This window comes from Suncus etruscus, chromosome 4 (assembly GCF_024139225.1).
Source record: "Suncus etruscus isolate mSunEtr1 chromosome 4, mSunEtr1.pri.cur, whole genome shotgun sequence".
NCBI lineage: Eukaryota > Metazoa > Chordata > Mammalia > Eulipotyphla > Soricidae > Suncus > Suncus etruscus.
Genome location: NC_064851.1, coordinates 959,003 through 974,949, shown reverse-complemented (window position 1 = coordinate 974,949; position 15,947 = coordinate 959,003). Strand labels below are relative to the sequence as shown.

Sequence of the window (15,947 nt, the reverse complement as noted above, 5' to 3'; positions counted from 1 at the left end):
AGGCCGAGTACTAGGGCCGGAGAGATGAAGGCAGGGAGGGCTGGAATCCAGCCCCGATACCCCACACAGTTCCCTGAACTCTTGAACCCTGCCAGGAGTAAACCTAAACCTGTGGCACAGCCAAAGGCAGCACAGGCCACCACAGTGCACAGCCACAGGGCCTGGGAGCAGCCTGGTAGGACTGGTTTCCCCCTTGCCCATTCTGGGTTTTCCTTCACTCAACGGATTGACCCGGAGAGGAGGCCGGGTGACAGCTGCAAACTCAGGCCCTGAGCTTCCTGGGGACAGAGCTTCCGGATGGTCTCTGTCCCATGCAAGGGTCAGTGGATGTTCGAGGGCTGTGAAGGCGACCTGGTCCCACTGGCCCCCAAGGTCTAGGTCCCCCTGTGCAGTTACTGGGTGAGTCGCTTCCCCTCGGCCTCCCCCAGCGTCCTGACTCTGGCTCCACCTAGAATCTCCAGAACTTGTCCATCCATCACTATGGGGTCAAGGGCATCTCATGAGCTCTGACCCCAGGCTGCATGCAGAGAACCCCAAATTGCCACCAGAGCATCATCTGGCCCTCACGGTCTCTGGGAAGCCCCCCAGCATCTGGCCCAACTAAGAGACCAACTCCAGGTTCCCTGTATGCGTTGTGAGGTGCAGGGCAGCTGGGAACAGCAGGAAAGAGGCATCCACACCTCTGCAGCCCCACCATATTCCCTAGGCGGGGTGCCTCCTCTGTGGCCCCCAGGTCTCAGCGCCCCTGTGAAGATGGCCTGGGATGGGCTGAAACCAGGATGTCCTGGTCCACCACTGTCCGCCTGGGCTGCTACTCGTGAGGAAGTCCCTTGTGGCTTGGCCAGAATCTTCCACAGTTTCTGGTGGAAAGGAGAACCAGCCAATGACAACAACAGGCCTTCCAAACCAGCCAATCGCAGCCGCAGGCAACCCAAGCCAACCAATCACAGCCGTAGGCCACTCAAACCAGCCAATTGCAGCCAAACCAGCCAATCGCACCCACGGACAACCCACGCCAGCCAATCACAAGGATGCTCTGGAAGGTTGTTGGATGCTGACCTCAGAGCATCCTGTTACTAAGCAACATCCTGAGCTGGTCCATCCCTCCACCCCAGCTCTCTGAGACTCCAGGGACCTATGGGACACACCAGCCTCACCCAGCCAGGCATGTGGACACGTGTGGTTGGAGGAGCTGCCCAGGCCAGGACACTCTGCCCAGTTCTTTCCAACCCCTCTAGGGCTCAGACGCCCCTACGCCCTGGGACACTTCTCTCTGTCCATGGGCAGGAGCTTTCAGAACTTGGGGATACCCCTTCCAGGGCCCCAAAGTTCCCTCCTGGCAAGATACTCAGCCAGGGAACTTCAGTGTTGGGTCCCCGACGAGACCCCACCAAGGCATTTCACCCTGGAGTTCACCCTGGAGTTTCACCCTGGAGTTCCCCCACCATGGCGGCTGGTTCCTCGCCTTAGCCACCACCCACCACCCACTGGAGGGGTGCGATGTGTGTGCAGGTGTGGGGTGGGGTGGGGTGGGTTTATATGGTATATATGTGTTTGTGTGGGCTATGAACACGTGTCCATGTGGGGTGTGCCATGTGTGGGCTATCTACATGTATATCACATGTGGGCTGTGGACATGTGTGTAATGGGGGCTGTGAACACATGTGTGGGCTGTGGAGATGAGTATGCACAAGAAGTCTGTGGAAATGTGTGCGTACGTGGGCTGTAGATCTGTGCGTGTGTTGGTGGCGGAAACGTGTGTGTGGGTTGTGGACACAGGTGTGTGGGGTGTGGACACATAGGTGCATGGCATGAACAGACACATTTCAGTTCTGCAGATAAATGCGCACCTGTTTGTGCTGTGTATCCTGGTGTACACTGATCCCGCTGACCGGGTTCGAGTCGGTGCCTGCTCCTCTTTGCTGACCAGCAGGCTGAACTCTTGGGTCAGACACCTCCCAGGGCCTCGGCCCACCGCACCCACTCAGGCTCTGAGCAGCCCCAGGACAGCACGGTGTGTGTGTGTGGGGGGGGGGGAGCCCTCCACCCAGGCTCCTGTGCAGAAGCCGGTCCAGTGGTCCTGCGAGGGCCCGATGGGCAGAGGGGTTGGTCACAGGCTCCACAGCTCCCAGCTGGGCAAGAAGCGGGCTTTGCAGATAGACAGCAATGGAGGTGCAAACGGAGCTGATCACCATTTCGGGGGTGCAGAAGCTACTCTTTCCTGGGTCCCCCCACAGACCCCACGTAGGTCCCACAAAGAGACCCAAACAAGGCCCTGGGCTGGGGGAGAAGCCAAGAACTGCCCCTCCAGCCCAACCCAACCCACCCATACCGCAGCCGCCGCACAAAACAGAGGTGCCGAGGCTGAGGGTGTGTGTGTGTGGTGTGTGTGTGTGTGTGTGTGTGTGTGTGTGTGTATGTGTGTGTGTGTGTGTGTGTGTGTGTCCACGCTAAGGGGTCCGCGTGGGTGCTCGGTGGCGGTTCCAGCGTGTCCCCTTGGGTGAGGGGCCCCGCTCCCCCTCCACCCCAGCCCCGCGCTCAGCCCCCCAGCCTGCGCCTCGGACCTCTCCATCCTGGCCCAGAGGCGGGCGGGCGCGCGCGCGCTCGCCCTCCGGGCCTGTCGGTGGCCGCCAACTTCGCGCGGGCGGGCGAGCGTCTCTGTCGCCATCCAGAGGCCCCGCGCCGCGTCCCCTGCGTCCCTCCATCCCATCCGAGCCTCGCCTCCGCCCGCCCGCCCGCGTTTCGGGGACGCGCTGCTCGGGCGCGGCGCGCTCGGGGCCGGTGTCGGGGCGCGCAGGAGCGACGCCCAGAGCGAGCGGGGAGCGAGCGGGCGATCGAGCGAGCGGCGGGGCCGGGCGGGCCGAGGCCGGGCGCGGCGGCGGCGGCGGACGATGGCGCGCGCGGGGCCCCCCGCACGTGGAGGCGGGCGCGGGGGCGCGGGCAGGCCCCGGCCGGGCCGCTGAGCGCGACAGGCCGCCCCCCGCGCGCGCGGGCGCCCGGCCGGCTCCCCATGGCGCCGTCGCCCCGGACCGGCCCCCGGCACGATGCGCCCGCCCCGGCGGCCCTGCCCGGCATGGCCTCAACTTTCTGGGCGTGCGTGATCCTGGCCGGCCTGCTCCTCGCCTACTGCAGTGAGTACCGCGCCCCGGCCCCCGGGCCCGGACCCGGACCCCAGGCCCGGCTCCGGATGGGATGGGATGGGATGGGATGGGATGGGGGGCGCCTCCGGAACCGGCTCCGGGCCCCGGCGCCCACGGGAGCGCAGCGCGGCGCAGCGCGGCCCGGCCCGGCCGGGGGGACCCACCCGGGGGCCGAGCCCGGAGCGCGAGCGGGGCCCGCGGGCGTCCAGGCAGGCAGGCAGGCAGGCAGGCTGGCAGGGCTGCTCCCTTCCCCGAGCTCTCCCCACCTCCCCACCCCCGCGCCGTGTTCGGAGAACGGGGGCCGCGGCTGCGCGCGATCGGGGCGCCCCAGACAGCGGGCGCTGGGGTGGACGGTGTTGGGGGTCCCGGGGTCCCGAATGCGCTCCCGGGCTGAGATCTGTCCGCGCCGGGCCGGGCACTGGCGCGGGGAGGTGGGAGTGACGCCGCCGCCGCCGCCGCCGAGAGTTAGGTCTCGGGGAGGGGGCTCGGCGGGTCCCAGCTGCTGGGAGCGGTCAGTGCCCTGGGCAGGATCGCCCATCACCACCCATTGCACGGCCGGGCTCCATCCAGGTCCCTTCCATCCGGCGGGTGGTAGGGCAGGAGTGTTCCCGGAGCGCCTGTCACATGCAGAAGCCCCGGGCACCAGGCACCGGGGTGCAGGGGAAGGCGGATCCTTTGTGACCCCCCAAATAATCATGAAGAAGCAGCGCCTGACCCGGCCACGGCCACCGCCGTACCCTCAGGGGCTGGCTTCGCTGCCTGCAGATTGGCCACGCCAGGGCCCCCCATATCCCTGGACAGGGGCCGCTCCTGTGGTGGTTGCACCCCCGCCCCTCCAGGATGCTCAGACCCTTGTCCACCAGGCTGCCGGACTGGCCACAGGGAGCCGCGGGTGCAAGAAACACTGGCTGCCTGGCCCCGAAGTCCCAGAGGCCCGTGGGGGCACCAGCCGGAGCCCACCACAGCCAGGCAGCCCGGGGCTGGACTTCTCTGGCGGCTCCGTCCCTGGCACCAGCTGGGTGGGCAAGGGGCCGGCTGCGTCCCCAGCCCCCGCTGGCTCTGGCCGCAGCATCCGGGAAGCCCAGACCGCAGGTTGGCAGGGGGCAGCTGGGACGGAGGCAGATCAGCTGCTTATCCTGGCACAGTCCCTTCTGCCACCCTGCCGGGCAGCTCTGCCCCCAGCCCGGCTCAGCTCAGCTCAGCCTAGGCTGCAGGTTTCTGCTTCACCAGGCTCGGCTGACACCGACACCCCTTCCCGTCCCCCAAGGCTGGGCCCATGTGTGCGTGTGCCCATCCACGTCCCTTTGCACGGACCCGCGCTGCCCAGTCTCCTCGCTGACCCAGAACCCGAGCCCCGAGGTTGTAGGGGTGTCCACAGCGGGACCAGGACCCCGGGGCGGGTGTGGGGAGGTGGGGGAAGCTCCTTCTCCGGGTGGCAGGCCCCGTGAATCACAGAGGCCGGCGCACCCTGTGGTTACGGCCCTCTCCATCTCCGCCGAGTGCAGCCCCTGACAGGGAGAACAGCTCTCGGACACACCCCATTACACCAGCAATGCGTCGGAGAAAGAAATTAAAGCATTTCACCAAAATGCAAGGCAGACGTCACGATAACGCACCGAGGTCGGTGCCGTCCGGCCCGAGAGCGACTTTCTTCCCCATGGGCTCCACGGGACACAACCAGAACCTTCTGAGCTGAGACGGCTCCCCGGTTTCCCCCTCTCCCCGGTTGGGCCTGGGCCAGTGTCTGCAAATGGTGTTTGTGACTAGCGGGGATTTTTATTGCCCCGCATGTTTCTGCTGGGGAAGCAGATGCATTTGTCTTTCTGATGAGGAAGAGCCAAGGAGCCTTGCAGGCCTCCAGCCCTGCGCCCAGCGTGCCCTCCCCCAGCCCCTCTGCGTTCCCTCTGCGCTCCACGGCGGCCTGGGGGTCTCTCTGCCTGCCCCAGCGTGGCAGAGAAAGCTGGGTTCTGTCCTGGCCTGGTTTTCGGTTCTGGTGGAGAACTTCTGGGCCTGCAAGCTGCAGGCGGCTTGCTACTTTCCAGGGGCCGGGCTCCCCCCTCTGGCCAGAGGGGGCCCTGCACCCCAATGAGGTGAGTTGCTATAGAGACTCCGGCTTGTGGTGGGGAAGGACACGCCGGGAAGGATTAGTGGCTCCGTGGTTCTGGTCTGACATCCGTGGCCTCCTTCTCCCCATCACCCGCCCCACCTCCGCCTGCATCCGGGGACTCTGCCTCTTCCTCTGGTGTGGAACAGGGGTATCTGGGGATGGGGAAGTTGAGGTGCTGAACTGACCGGGCCCTCCTGGGTCGGCTCAGTCCTCCTGGCCGCAGCTCTATGAGGCAGTAGCAGGGCTGAGAGGGAGGGGGCCACGTGGGTCTGTCTGCTCCCACTCCACATGGATTGGTGGCCTGGAGGGCACAGGAAGGGGAGGGACAGAGCCCACAGGGCAGGAGGACAAGAGGACAAGACAAGATGTGACACTGGGGGTGGGACGTTTCAAGGAGTCGATCACTGTGATGGCTTGTCCCGTGTGGACTCAGGGTCTGTCCTTTGGGGGAGTTGCAGGTCCAGAGCCAGCCGAGATCTACACACAACAACTGTCTTCGTGCCTTGGGTCCTGAGAAGCAGAGTCCTTGGCAGCTCAGGACTCCAGGGCGCCCCTTTCCTGCTGGTCACATGGTGCCCGGAGAACACTCCGCAGAGATGGCCCTGCCTGGCTGTCTTGATGCTATCCCGGGCCGCCTCTGCACAGGGCCGGGCTGTCTCCCCTCAAGGCCACGATCACTTCTTCACTCTGGGCCCTGTCCCTGCCTGTCTCCGGAGCACCCGGCTGCCCCCTGCAGCCTGCCCTCTCCCTTCTCCAGAGACGCCCCCACGTGGGTTCCTCCTCCTGCGGTGCTGTGCTGCTCCCCCACCCGGCCCCAGGCCAGGGTGCCAGCCCGCCTGCCCGCCGCGGGGAGTGTGGGTGTCTGCGCCCGCGACTCCGGGAGCCGAACTTGGGTGGTGCCGAGCATCTTCAGGTGACTTTTATGGGTGTAATTATGGGGGAATGTGATGATAATGTGGCACTAGAAAAGGGAAGAAAAGCAAAACATTAAAATCCCCATTGCTTTATATAGCTTCGCAGCTGCGTGTACTTCCAAGGGCTCATTTTTGCATTAAAATGTGGTGCTCGGGAGTTAATGACCTCGACAGAATGCCACCTGTCACCGAGCGCGGGGTGACAGTCGGGCGGGACCGGGGCTGGGGCGGGAGGGGGTGGGTTGCTGAGAGGGAGCCCCCAGTCTAGGTCGTCTTTGCAGCGCTGCCACACACTATCATCACTCACAGCCCCGTAGCCCGCAGGAGCCCCAAGTCCCAGGCGCCCTTTTGGCTCTGCCACCCTTGAAGCCTCCTATGGGCAGCACACCGACCCCGCTGCTCTGGGGTGTCAGGCGAGTGTGGTGAGGGCTTCGGGGCCACCCCAGACACGCTGGTGACAGCTGGTACCCACCTGCGACTGTTCATGCCCCCAACAAAGGGCCGGCTCTTTGAGGACCCTTGGGACACGCCTGCCAGCTGCCAATGGGCACACCCCCAGTGTCTACCAGCTGGAGGGCCGGGAGCACCATCTCACAGTTCAGGAGTTGGAAACATCTGCACAGGTGGGGAGCAGGAGCACTGGCACAGATTAGAGAGGGAGCACCTGAACAGATGGGGTGGGAGCATGTATACAGATGAGAGCAGGAACACACCTGCACCGATGGGAGCTGGAGCACCTATATACAGATGGGGTGGGAGCACCCGCACAGGTGGGAGTGGGAGTACCTGAACAGATGGGGCAGAAGCACTGTCCCCCAGAGCTGTCCATGATGCCTGGTCCTCAGTGGTGGGTCTAAAACTACCCACTGGTCTCTGAGAGAAAGTCCCACCAGCACGCAGGGACCCACAGACCAGACAGTGCACCAGCCAGTGCCAGGAGCTGCCCATGCTGAGCGCAGAAGGGAGGGGCTGGACAGGTACAGACACACCAGTGCAGACAGAGGGTTCCCCAGACAGACACAGGGTTCCCCAATGCATAGCTCCCTTCCTGCCTGCCCCTGACAGGCTCCTGCCCACATTGTACTGCTGTTCCTGGGACAGACGGGAGAGCTGGCATAGCATAGCAGCTACCATTCGTGAGCATAGCCAGGAGACGCTCTGAGTACCTCAGGATGTGGCCTCCAAACCCCAAGAAATAAAAGGTGCCTGGGAGAGTGGACAGAATTGAAGGACTTGGACAGAGCCAGTGGGGGCGTGGCCATTTGGTGGGTGGGGTATTTCGGGGTGTGACCAGATGGTGGTGTGGGGCCTGTGATGGTGCGGCCCAATGGTGATGGGCAGGTGGGGGCTAGCCAGATGGTCAGGGTGGGGCCAGTGGGGTCTTGGTCCGATCCTGGGTGTTAACACCTGTACAGATGTAGTTCAGTGGGGGGCGGCCTCAGGCCTCACCCCGATGGAGAGATGCACCCTAAAAACAGATCTGGGAGCTGACAGCCGAGGATCTCTGGCTGGGAAGGTGGGGAACCCTGGCAGAATCCCATTAGCTGTTCCTATACTTTTTGTTTGTTTGGGGACCACTCCCAGCTGTGCTCAGGGATCACCCCTGGCTCTGCACTCAGGGATCATTCCTGTGGGTGCTCAGGGTCCACACAGAGTGCTAGGGATGGGACTGGCTGGCCACATGCAAGGCAAATACTCTCCCTGCTGTGCTATGACTCCTGTCCTGTCCCTAGACCTTGAAAGCATCTTTGGTGTGGTTAGTACCAGCCTCCTGGTACCACACCCCCCCCCCCGCAAGATCCCCTCCCTCCTCTCCCAAAAGCACGGGAGGAAACACACACTGGGTGGGTGCAGCAGTACTCGGCCCCTTCCCTCTGGGTGGCAGGGGCTCGCCCCACGCTCCCCGGGATGTCTCAGACCTGGCCACTGGCTATCCCTGGCAGCTCCTGTCCCAGTGGCATTGATTGTGCCCGTCCTTGGTCCTGGTGCCTCCTGGCCGGAAGGAACCAAGGTGGGTCCTGGCCCCTTCGCACCTGTTCACTCTCTGGCTTCAGGGCGGGGGGCGGGGGACAGCGTCCCCGAAGGCTGGCTCCCACCACATGCATGCCAGCCTGGTGTGAGCTGGCTGGCTGGCGCAGTTGGAAGGTTCTGCTGTGGGGGCGGGGTGTCGCTACACTTTCTCTGCCGGCTGCTTCCCAGACAGACACGGAGCCCCCCCACCCGTGTCAGCACCGCACTCGGTTTGGTCTGGAGCCAGCGCCTGGCCGCCCCCCACTCGGAATCTTCGGGTCTTCGGCCAAGGTCCTTGTGGGTGCTGTTGGGTCAGTCAGGAGTGCCGGGAGCCCGGGGGAACTGCTCTGATAGGCACCCTCTCTCATGAGGCCATGGCACACATACCCCATACACTTGTGAAGTCACACGTTCACATGTACATGGATGAGCACAGGACACCTCTACGCATGCACATGGGTGCTCGTGCACAGTCATGTATGTGGATCACAAGTCACTGAACACACTGGCATGTGTGTGGGGCCAAGCAGTTGTGAGCTCACAAATATGCACACAACATGTACACGGCATTCACATGCACACGGTACAGGCATCCACGCGAATGCACGTAGCACTCACAGGAACATATGTACACAAAGCACTCACATGTGTATGTATAGGGAGAGATATAGGCACAGACCACATGGAATCATAGGGTATGTTATAAACACATGTCCACACGTGTACACGTGTGTATAGTGCATATATGTGCAGTGTGTGCGTTCATGTGCACACATGTACACCATATGTGCACCTTGTAGCATTAAATAATTAACGATGGTGGTGGATGGAGATGGATGGATGGAGGGATCTTTTTCTGCCACCCCAGGCCACGTGGCTCCGAAACCCCATTCAGCTGGCGGGTCCCAGGTTTAGGTGAACGTCGGAATCACTCATCCAGAGACAGGCATCAGGAAGCATCAACTTTATTCATGCCCCATCCAACACATGTGTGGCCTATATCATAACCTTTCAAGCCCAGCCATTCTTCGCTAGCCCTGCATCTTAACTCCTTTCAGCCATCTTCCCTTTGACCTCCATGCTGGCAAAAGGCCAAAAGCCCCTAATCCCCTGGGTCAAAGGCCTTATCTACCTTTTCCAAGACCCCTCCCAGGAATGGGCGGGGTCTTGCAGTAAGGTCAAGTTACCTAGGGAGAAAGGGTGGGGGATGAGGCTTCACACCTTCCACAAGATACACCTTCCTTCCAGTTATCCATCTTCTCCTCAGGGATCCACTCCCCCCTAGGGTCCCCTGTACCCCTTTTTCTACCTGGCATCACTGAGTCCCAGGCCTGGTTCTGGGTTAGCCAAGGGGGTGGCCTGCTGTTCTTCAGTCAGGAATGTCATGGGATGGGTGCCTGGAGTCTGGCATCAAGGCGCAGCCCCACACCCCAAACGCTCCTCATGCCTGCCTGGCACCCCCACCACACCTCAGGAGGACCCTTCCTCAGTCTTCCCCGGACAAGGGTTGGGGGTGCTGCAGAGGCTGCCTGGCACTCAGTCCTGACCCTGGGACCAGTGGGGCTGCAGGGAGCCCTAGCCTCTGGGACAGACAGTCTCCGACTGCAGGTCCAGTTTCCTTCCGCAAAGGCCTGTGCTTGGGGGCCTATGGGTTTGTTCCTGCTGCCCGCATCCCTGCACACGGCCCGGACGTGAGTCACCTGCTCCCCGAGACTGAGGCCCCCACCTGCGTCACTGCCCAGATGTCTCGGTTCAGGAGGGCACAGGAGCGCAGCCATCATGGGATGAGTGGGTCTCCTCGTGCTGTATCTCTGTGCCAGTGTCTCTGTGTGCGGGGTCTCTGTGCATCAATGTCTTAGCATCCTGGGGGGCTCTCTGCGCTCCCAGCTGGGGTTTTTGTGTGTCAACATCTCAGTTTGTGGGGGGGGTCTCTGTGAGCCGGGATCTCCATGCACCATCGTCTCTGTGCACCAGGGGTCTCTGTGTTGGGGTCTCTGAACTCTGGGGTCTGTGCACCGGGGTCCCCAGCTCCAGGTGCCGTGCTCATAGGGCTGTTTCTGGCCGCACTGCGCAGCTGGGGATCTGGCTGTGAGGAAGCCATGCCAAGGGCTGAAATGGGTCCAGCTCTGCCATATTTTAGCAGTGCCTGCCCCCCATAGGGTGGAGGATAGGCCCCCATTCTCCTCAGTGCCCGGCAGGTGAGCCCCTGGCTCACCCAATTCCTGGAGGTGCCCTCCCCCGTGTCAGTCACAGGGTCACTCCCCGGGGACTGAGTCTAGCCTGTCCATGCCAAGACCGCCAGGGTCACTGCTGCTGCCCTCAGCTGTGGAGCTGGTATCTCAGGAACATGCCACCGAATGCCCAAGTACCCCGAGTCCCTGTATCTCCAAGTCCCTGGTTCTGTCTCCCTTTCATCTCTAGGTCCTTGTCCACCTAGTCTCTTGTGTCCCCTGTATTCTCTATGCCCCAGTGTCCACTAGAGTCCCTGAGTGTCCCCGTCTTCCCCAAATCTTCACGGTTTTGCTGGGAGCTGTTGTACTGTTGATTTTGGGGAAGGGATGTGGGGGACTTGGGCAGTCTGGGCCCTCTTTCCTGTTCGCTCTGATCCCTGCCTCAGACCTCCTCTCCATGTCCCAGGGAGGTTCCAGACTCCTTCAGGCAGGCAGCCTGGCTGCAGATGCTGGATACAGTAGTAGATTGTGTGCTGGTTCCATCTGCCTTCCTCATCTCTGGCCCATCATGGCCGAGAGTCCAGCTCGAACCTTCCATGCGGGTCTGAGACTCTAAGACCACCGGGTGGACCCTGAGAGGCTGCTCTGCTCCGCATCTCCGCTGCCCCATTACGGCCCCCTCCCAGAACGGCACTAACCAGGGTACCAGCCAGGACAAGCCCAGGCCCACCAGGGACCCTACCCGTCTCTGCTCCTGTACCTCATTCTCTGGTTCCCTCCCTCCTTCCTCTCCCCACCCACTTCCACCCACACCTGACCTGATGGGGAGCAGAGTGGGTGGAGTCACGGGGCTGGGTGGGGAAACCTCGGAAGGACCTGGGGTCACCAGCTAGGGGGCTAGACTGGTGGGGGACTCTGACAGAGGCAGGATTGCAGGAGTGTGGTGTAGGAGATGAAGAGGAGGAGCTGACGCAGGGGGGCAGGGCAGCTGGGCCCAGAGTCCCCCTCAGTCCCCTCAGTCCCTCCTGGGTCCCTGCAGCCTTGGTGTGGATGAGTGCAGGTTCGAGCCCTGGAGGATGTTAGGGCTGCTGAAGGGACAGGGTAGCCCGAGTTCTGGCCCCAGGCACCACCCAGACACCCCCAGAGCACCTGCCTGTGGCCCCCACTGTCCCCACCCTGGAGAACAACACCCCAAAAGCTGCCTCAGACTCCAGGTCTCCCTCAGCCCTGAGTGTTTGTTCCCCCACCCCAGCAGGGCCAGTGCTGGGAGACCCCAAATGCTCTGCTGTGTGCTGAGCCCTGGGGGCCCCCACCCTGCTCTGTGTTCTCCCCTCCTCCACCCTCCCGCTCCTCCAGCCCCGCCCTCTCTGCCCCACCCCTTGGTCCTTCCAGAACCTACATCTGGACTCTGTCCTGGCTGGTCCCAGCTGCTCAGAGCCTCCTGGCAGGGCTGAGGGAGAGCACCCGCACCTCCCCCAACCCTCCACCCGTGTCCTGCTGCTGATCTCTGGCCCAGCGGTGGGGGTCAGCCAGGCCCGGGCCAGTCGCCCTGCAGCCCGTGGGTCAGCCCCACTCCCCTCCCCCAGCCCGGTGGCGCCTCCAGGCCTGGCCAAGCCCGGTTCTGGCGGGTCCTGCTCACATGTGACGAGGCAGGCGCTGAAAAGGCCCTTTGTCCCTGCTAATGGAGCGGCAGAGACGGGAGCCCAGGGCCCGGCCAGCACCCGGGGGACCGGCTGCCGAGCTGGGACTCTGGTCACCTCCTCGCTGGGCCCAGCAAGCAGAGGCCGCCTGAAACTCTGAGGCCTGTTGTCCCACAGGGGCTGCCCCGGAGCTGCCGAGAGAGTTTGGGGTCCCCTCTTGTGCATGGTATTCTCTGGTACCTTATGGCACCCTGTCTGTGTCACTCACCCCTTGTGGCAGGTCTGGGGCTGGTCTGTCAGGGAGTAAAGCACCCCTAGCAAAGACCAGCCCCACCCTCCCTTGAGATGGGGATGGCCCCTGGGTGCTGAAGGGGGGGACAGAAAAGGGGAGGCCAGAGCTGGGGGGCTGCAGCACCAAATCCTCAAGGCAACAGTCCTCCCTATCAAGTCCCCTGGTCCTCCCTCGTTAAGTTCTCACTGAGTCTCTAGAATCCTCCTGGGCTGAGTCCATGGTCCTCCCCATTAAGTCTCTCTGGTCCTGCCCGCCAAGTCCCCACAGTCCTCCTTCCATGATCCTCCCAGCAGAGTTCCTGCGGTCTTCCTGGGTTAAGTCCTAATGGTTCTCCCTGCAGAGTCCTTACAGTCTTTCCTGAGGAGTCCCTACAGTCCTCTGCGCCGAGCCCCATGGTTCTCCCAGCTGAGTTCCCACAGTCCTCCCTGGCTAAGTCCCAGTAGCCTTCCCTAACGCTTTCCCATGATCCTCATCCTCCCTGCCGAGTCCCTACGGTCCTTCCCATTGAATCCCCGCAGTCCTCCCAGTTAAGGCTCTACGATCCTCCCCAGAGTCCCCACGGTCCTCCCAGGCCAAGTCAACACAGTCCTCCCTGGCTAAGCTCCCACAGGGTCCCCCGCTGCCATCAGCAGGCTTTGAGGTCGACCCCGGGCTCGGCTCCCGGGGGGGTGGCCAGGGTCCGGGACTCAGAGGAATCGAAAGCGACAGAGTAATTTTCCCTCGCTGGAAGGTGAGTCACTCCCCCTGCGATGCTTCTACACCGAGATACCGAGACACCGTGTCAAAAGGGAAATACTTCTAAACCAGATTCAATTGAAATTTCATTACCTGTTTGTAGGAGGCGAGGCTGGGGTCCCCTCGCTGCTCCGGGCACCTCGTGTGTTCACTCAGAATGGCTCTGGGGTCCTCGCGCCCTAATCTGCCTGTCAGGACTGGGACACGGTTCTCCTGTCCCTGCTCCAGGCTGCTTTTCTACACCCCAAAGTCTGTGCCCCAAGTGGCAGCTCTGGTGCGTGTCTTGTGGGACCCGAGAGTCATGATTCTGGCCGAGGTACACGGGAGAGGATGACGGGAAGATTTGATCACAGAGAACTGACTTGGACACTCAATGCTCCTGCTGTCCCGGGTGACTGGCCTGGGGTTGCACATGGAGGCAAGATTCGGGGTGCCCAGGGCAGGTGTTTTACCAGCTGAGTCCCCGAAGATGCCTGAGCAGCCACTGTGTCCCCAAATTCCGGCTTGCCTCACCCCACCCCTCAATGACCACGCTGAGTCTCTCCTGGTCCCATGGTCACAGGGTAGGGGGGACCCTGTTGAGGTGATCCTCACCCTCAAGACTGGACATGTGGGGGTGTGCCCCCCGAGTGTATCCGTGGCCGCCGTGTGTGTCCCCTGAGTGTGTCCACAGCCACTGTGTATCCTTGACTCTGTGGCAGCTGATCTTGGAGGTGCGGGTCCCAGATGAGACCACCAGGCCCCTCAGGCTGGAACCACTGAATTGGGAGTGAGGCCAGGTTGGGGTTCAGCCCGTCCTGCAGCAAGTGACCTCACAGGTCCAGGCCTCCTCGCCTAGGGGAAGCAAGTCCAGTCTGGACAGTTCTAGAGAGGGGCTGCTGCCTTTCCTTCACCCACCAGCTGTGGCTCTGTCCATGTTCCTTGAACTTCCGCAGCACCTCTGTAAACTACAGTGCTGGGCACTGTTGAGCTGTCTGGGTGGCAGCAGTGAGACATCCTCTGTCTCTGCATCTCTGCGGGGCCTTTGACCAGGAGTAAGTCCTACTCCCCCCCCCCCCCCCGCTCTGGCTCTGGTGGGGCAAAACGCCCTGTTTTTTGTGACTCTGTATGACTGGGGGCAGGAGACTAGGTGTCACCTTGGGGTGCAGATGGAAATGGGGCCTTCCTAAGCAGCTGCTCCCAGGAGTGTGGGCTGGAGGCTGCCCATACTTTGGTTAGGAGCAAGGCCTGGCCCCCTCACCATGGCACCAAAGGCTAGCAGCAATGAAAGCAGGTGGCACCTTCCGGGATCTTTGTCCACTTCTAGCCTGGCCATAGGTGATGGAGCTGTTATGGGTGATGGAGCCGCCCTTGCTGTGGGTTAGGGAGCAACCCTAGTCCTGGATGATGGAGCCACCCTGAGTAGTGGACCTTGTCTTAGACGATAGAGCCTATTCTGGACCTGGGTGGTGGAGCCTGTTCTGGTTCAGGGCAAGGGACCTACTTTGGCCCTGGGTGATGGAGCTGTCCTGGTCCTATGTAATGGATCAAGTTCTAATCTGTGTGATGGAGCCAGCCCTGCTCTGAGTAATGCCACTGACCTACTCTGGGAGATGGAACTGCCCTGACCCTGGGTGAAGGAAGCACCCAGATCTAGATGATGGAGCCAGCCCTGCCTGGGTGATAAAACTGCCCAGCTGTGGGGGGATGGAGCCTGCCCTGTCCTGGGTGATAGAGCCATACCTATCTGAGTGATGGAGTCGCTCTAGCCCTGGATGATGGAACTACCCGTGCCTGGGTGATGGAGCCATTTCTTCCCTGAATGATGGAGCTAGCCCTGCCTGGATGATGAAACTGCCCAGACCTAGGTCATGGGAGTCCAACCCGCCCCTGGATGATAGAGCCACCCATGTGTGGATGATGGAGCCACCCTACCCTGGGTATGGGGCTTGTCCTGACCCTGTATGATGGAGCCTGTCCTGATCCATGGTGATAGAGCCACCTTGCCCTGGGTGATGGAGCCTACCCTGGCCCCTGGGTGATGGAGCCTGCCCTGACCCCTGGATGATGGAGCCACTGTGCCCCAAGTGGTCGAGTCTGTCCTGGCTCTGGGTGATGATGGAGCTTGTCCTGACCTGGGTGATGGAGCTGATTATCTACCCTGGGTGGGAGAGTCACCCTGCCATGGGTGACGGAGCTGCCTAGGCCTAGGATGGTAGAGCCCATTCTGGTGCCGGTGGTGGGCACAGGACAGATGAGGATGAGCTCTATGAATCGAGTCCCCTCCTGGGCATGTCATCTCTCGGGGCCATCCTCTGCCCTGCAGGCCCCAGGCACAGTGGTGGCAGGGATTTGGCATGGGGCGCACGCTGCCACTGCGGACTGGGTGTCTTTCTTGTGAGAAGAATGAGATAATCATGTCGGTCTCCGAACAGACTTAAAAAGATTGCAAGGCGGCACTTTCATTGGGAGAGGGGAATTAGTTTAAAAATATGCTGTCAAAATATGTTGTTCTAAATGCTGAGTTGATGGTTCTTTTGTTTTGCTTTGTTTCTTGAATGTGTCATTAGGAAAAATTAACAATGACATCAAGTGTGCGACAGGGCTGCAGATCTGAGGGAGGAGGCGTGTGATGCCCTTGTCATTTGTGGGTGACACTGCCGTCAGCTGGCCCTGAGCCACTGGCCCCTCCAACCACGTCAGATGTGTGCATGGGTAGGGCCATCCAGTGCCTTCCCTGATCCCAGGGTCGGCCGTGCACACACAGGTGAAGGCATATGGCCACGTGGGCCCTGTGGGTCTCCCTGGGCAGTGGGTGTGCCTCAGCCCAGGGCCACCCACCCCGAGGTCACAGCACAGGGTAGCGTGCGAAGGATGACGTGGATGGCCCGGTGTGAATGGTTCGGTGTGGACAGACCAATAAATACAGGTCGCATGGCATGGATATGGTATGTGGTAT

The 15,947-nt window shown here is 61.9% G+C and overlaps 1 protein-coding gene across 1 annotated transcript in view; it reads left to right on the top strand.

Moving 5' to 3' along the window:
• The first annotated feature begins 3,003 nt into the window (after positions 1-3,003).
• TAFA5 (TAFA chemokine like family member 5) overlaps positions 3,004-15,947 on the top strand; it is a 34,457-nt gene continuing 21,513 nt past the window's right edge. The window contains exon 1 of the mRNA XM_049771730.1: positions 3,004-3,131. Coding sequence (XP_049627687.1) covers positions 3,011-3,131 — 121 coding nt within the window. The 5' untranslated portion in view covers positions 3,004-3,010. The remainder of the gene's footprint in view (positions 3,132-15,947) is intronic.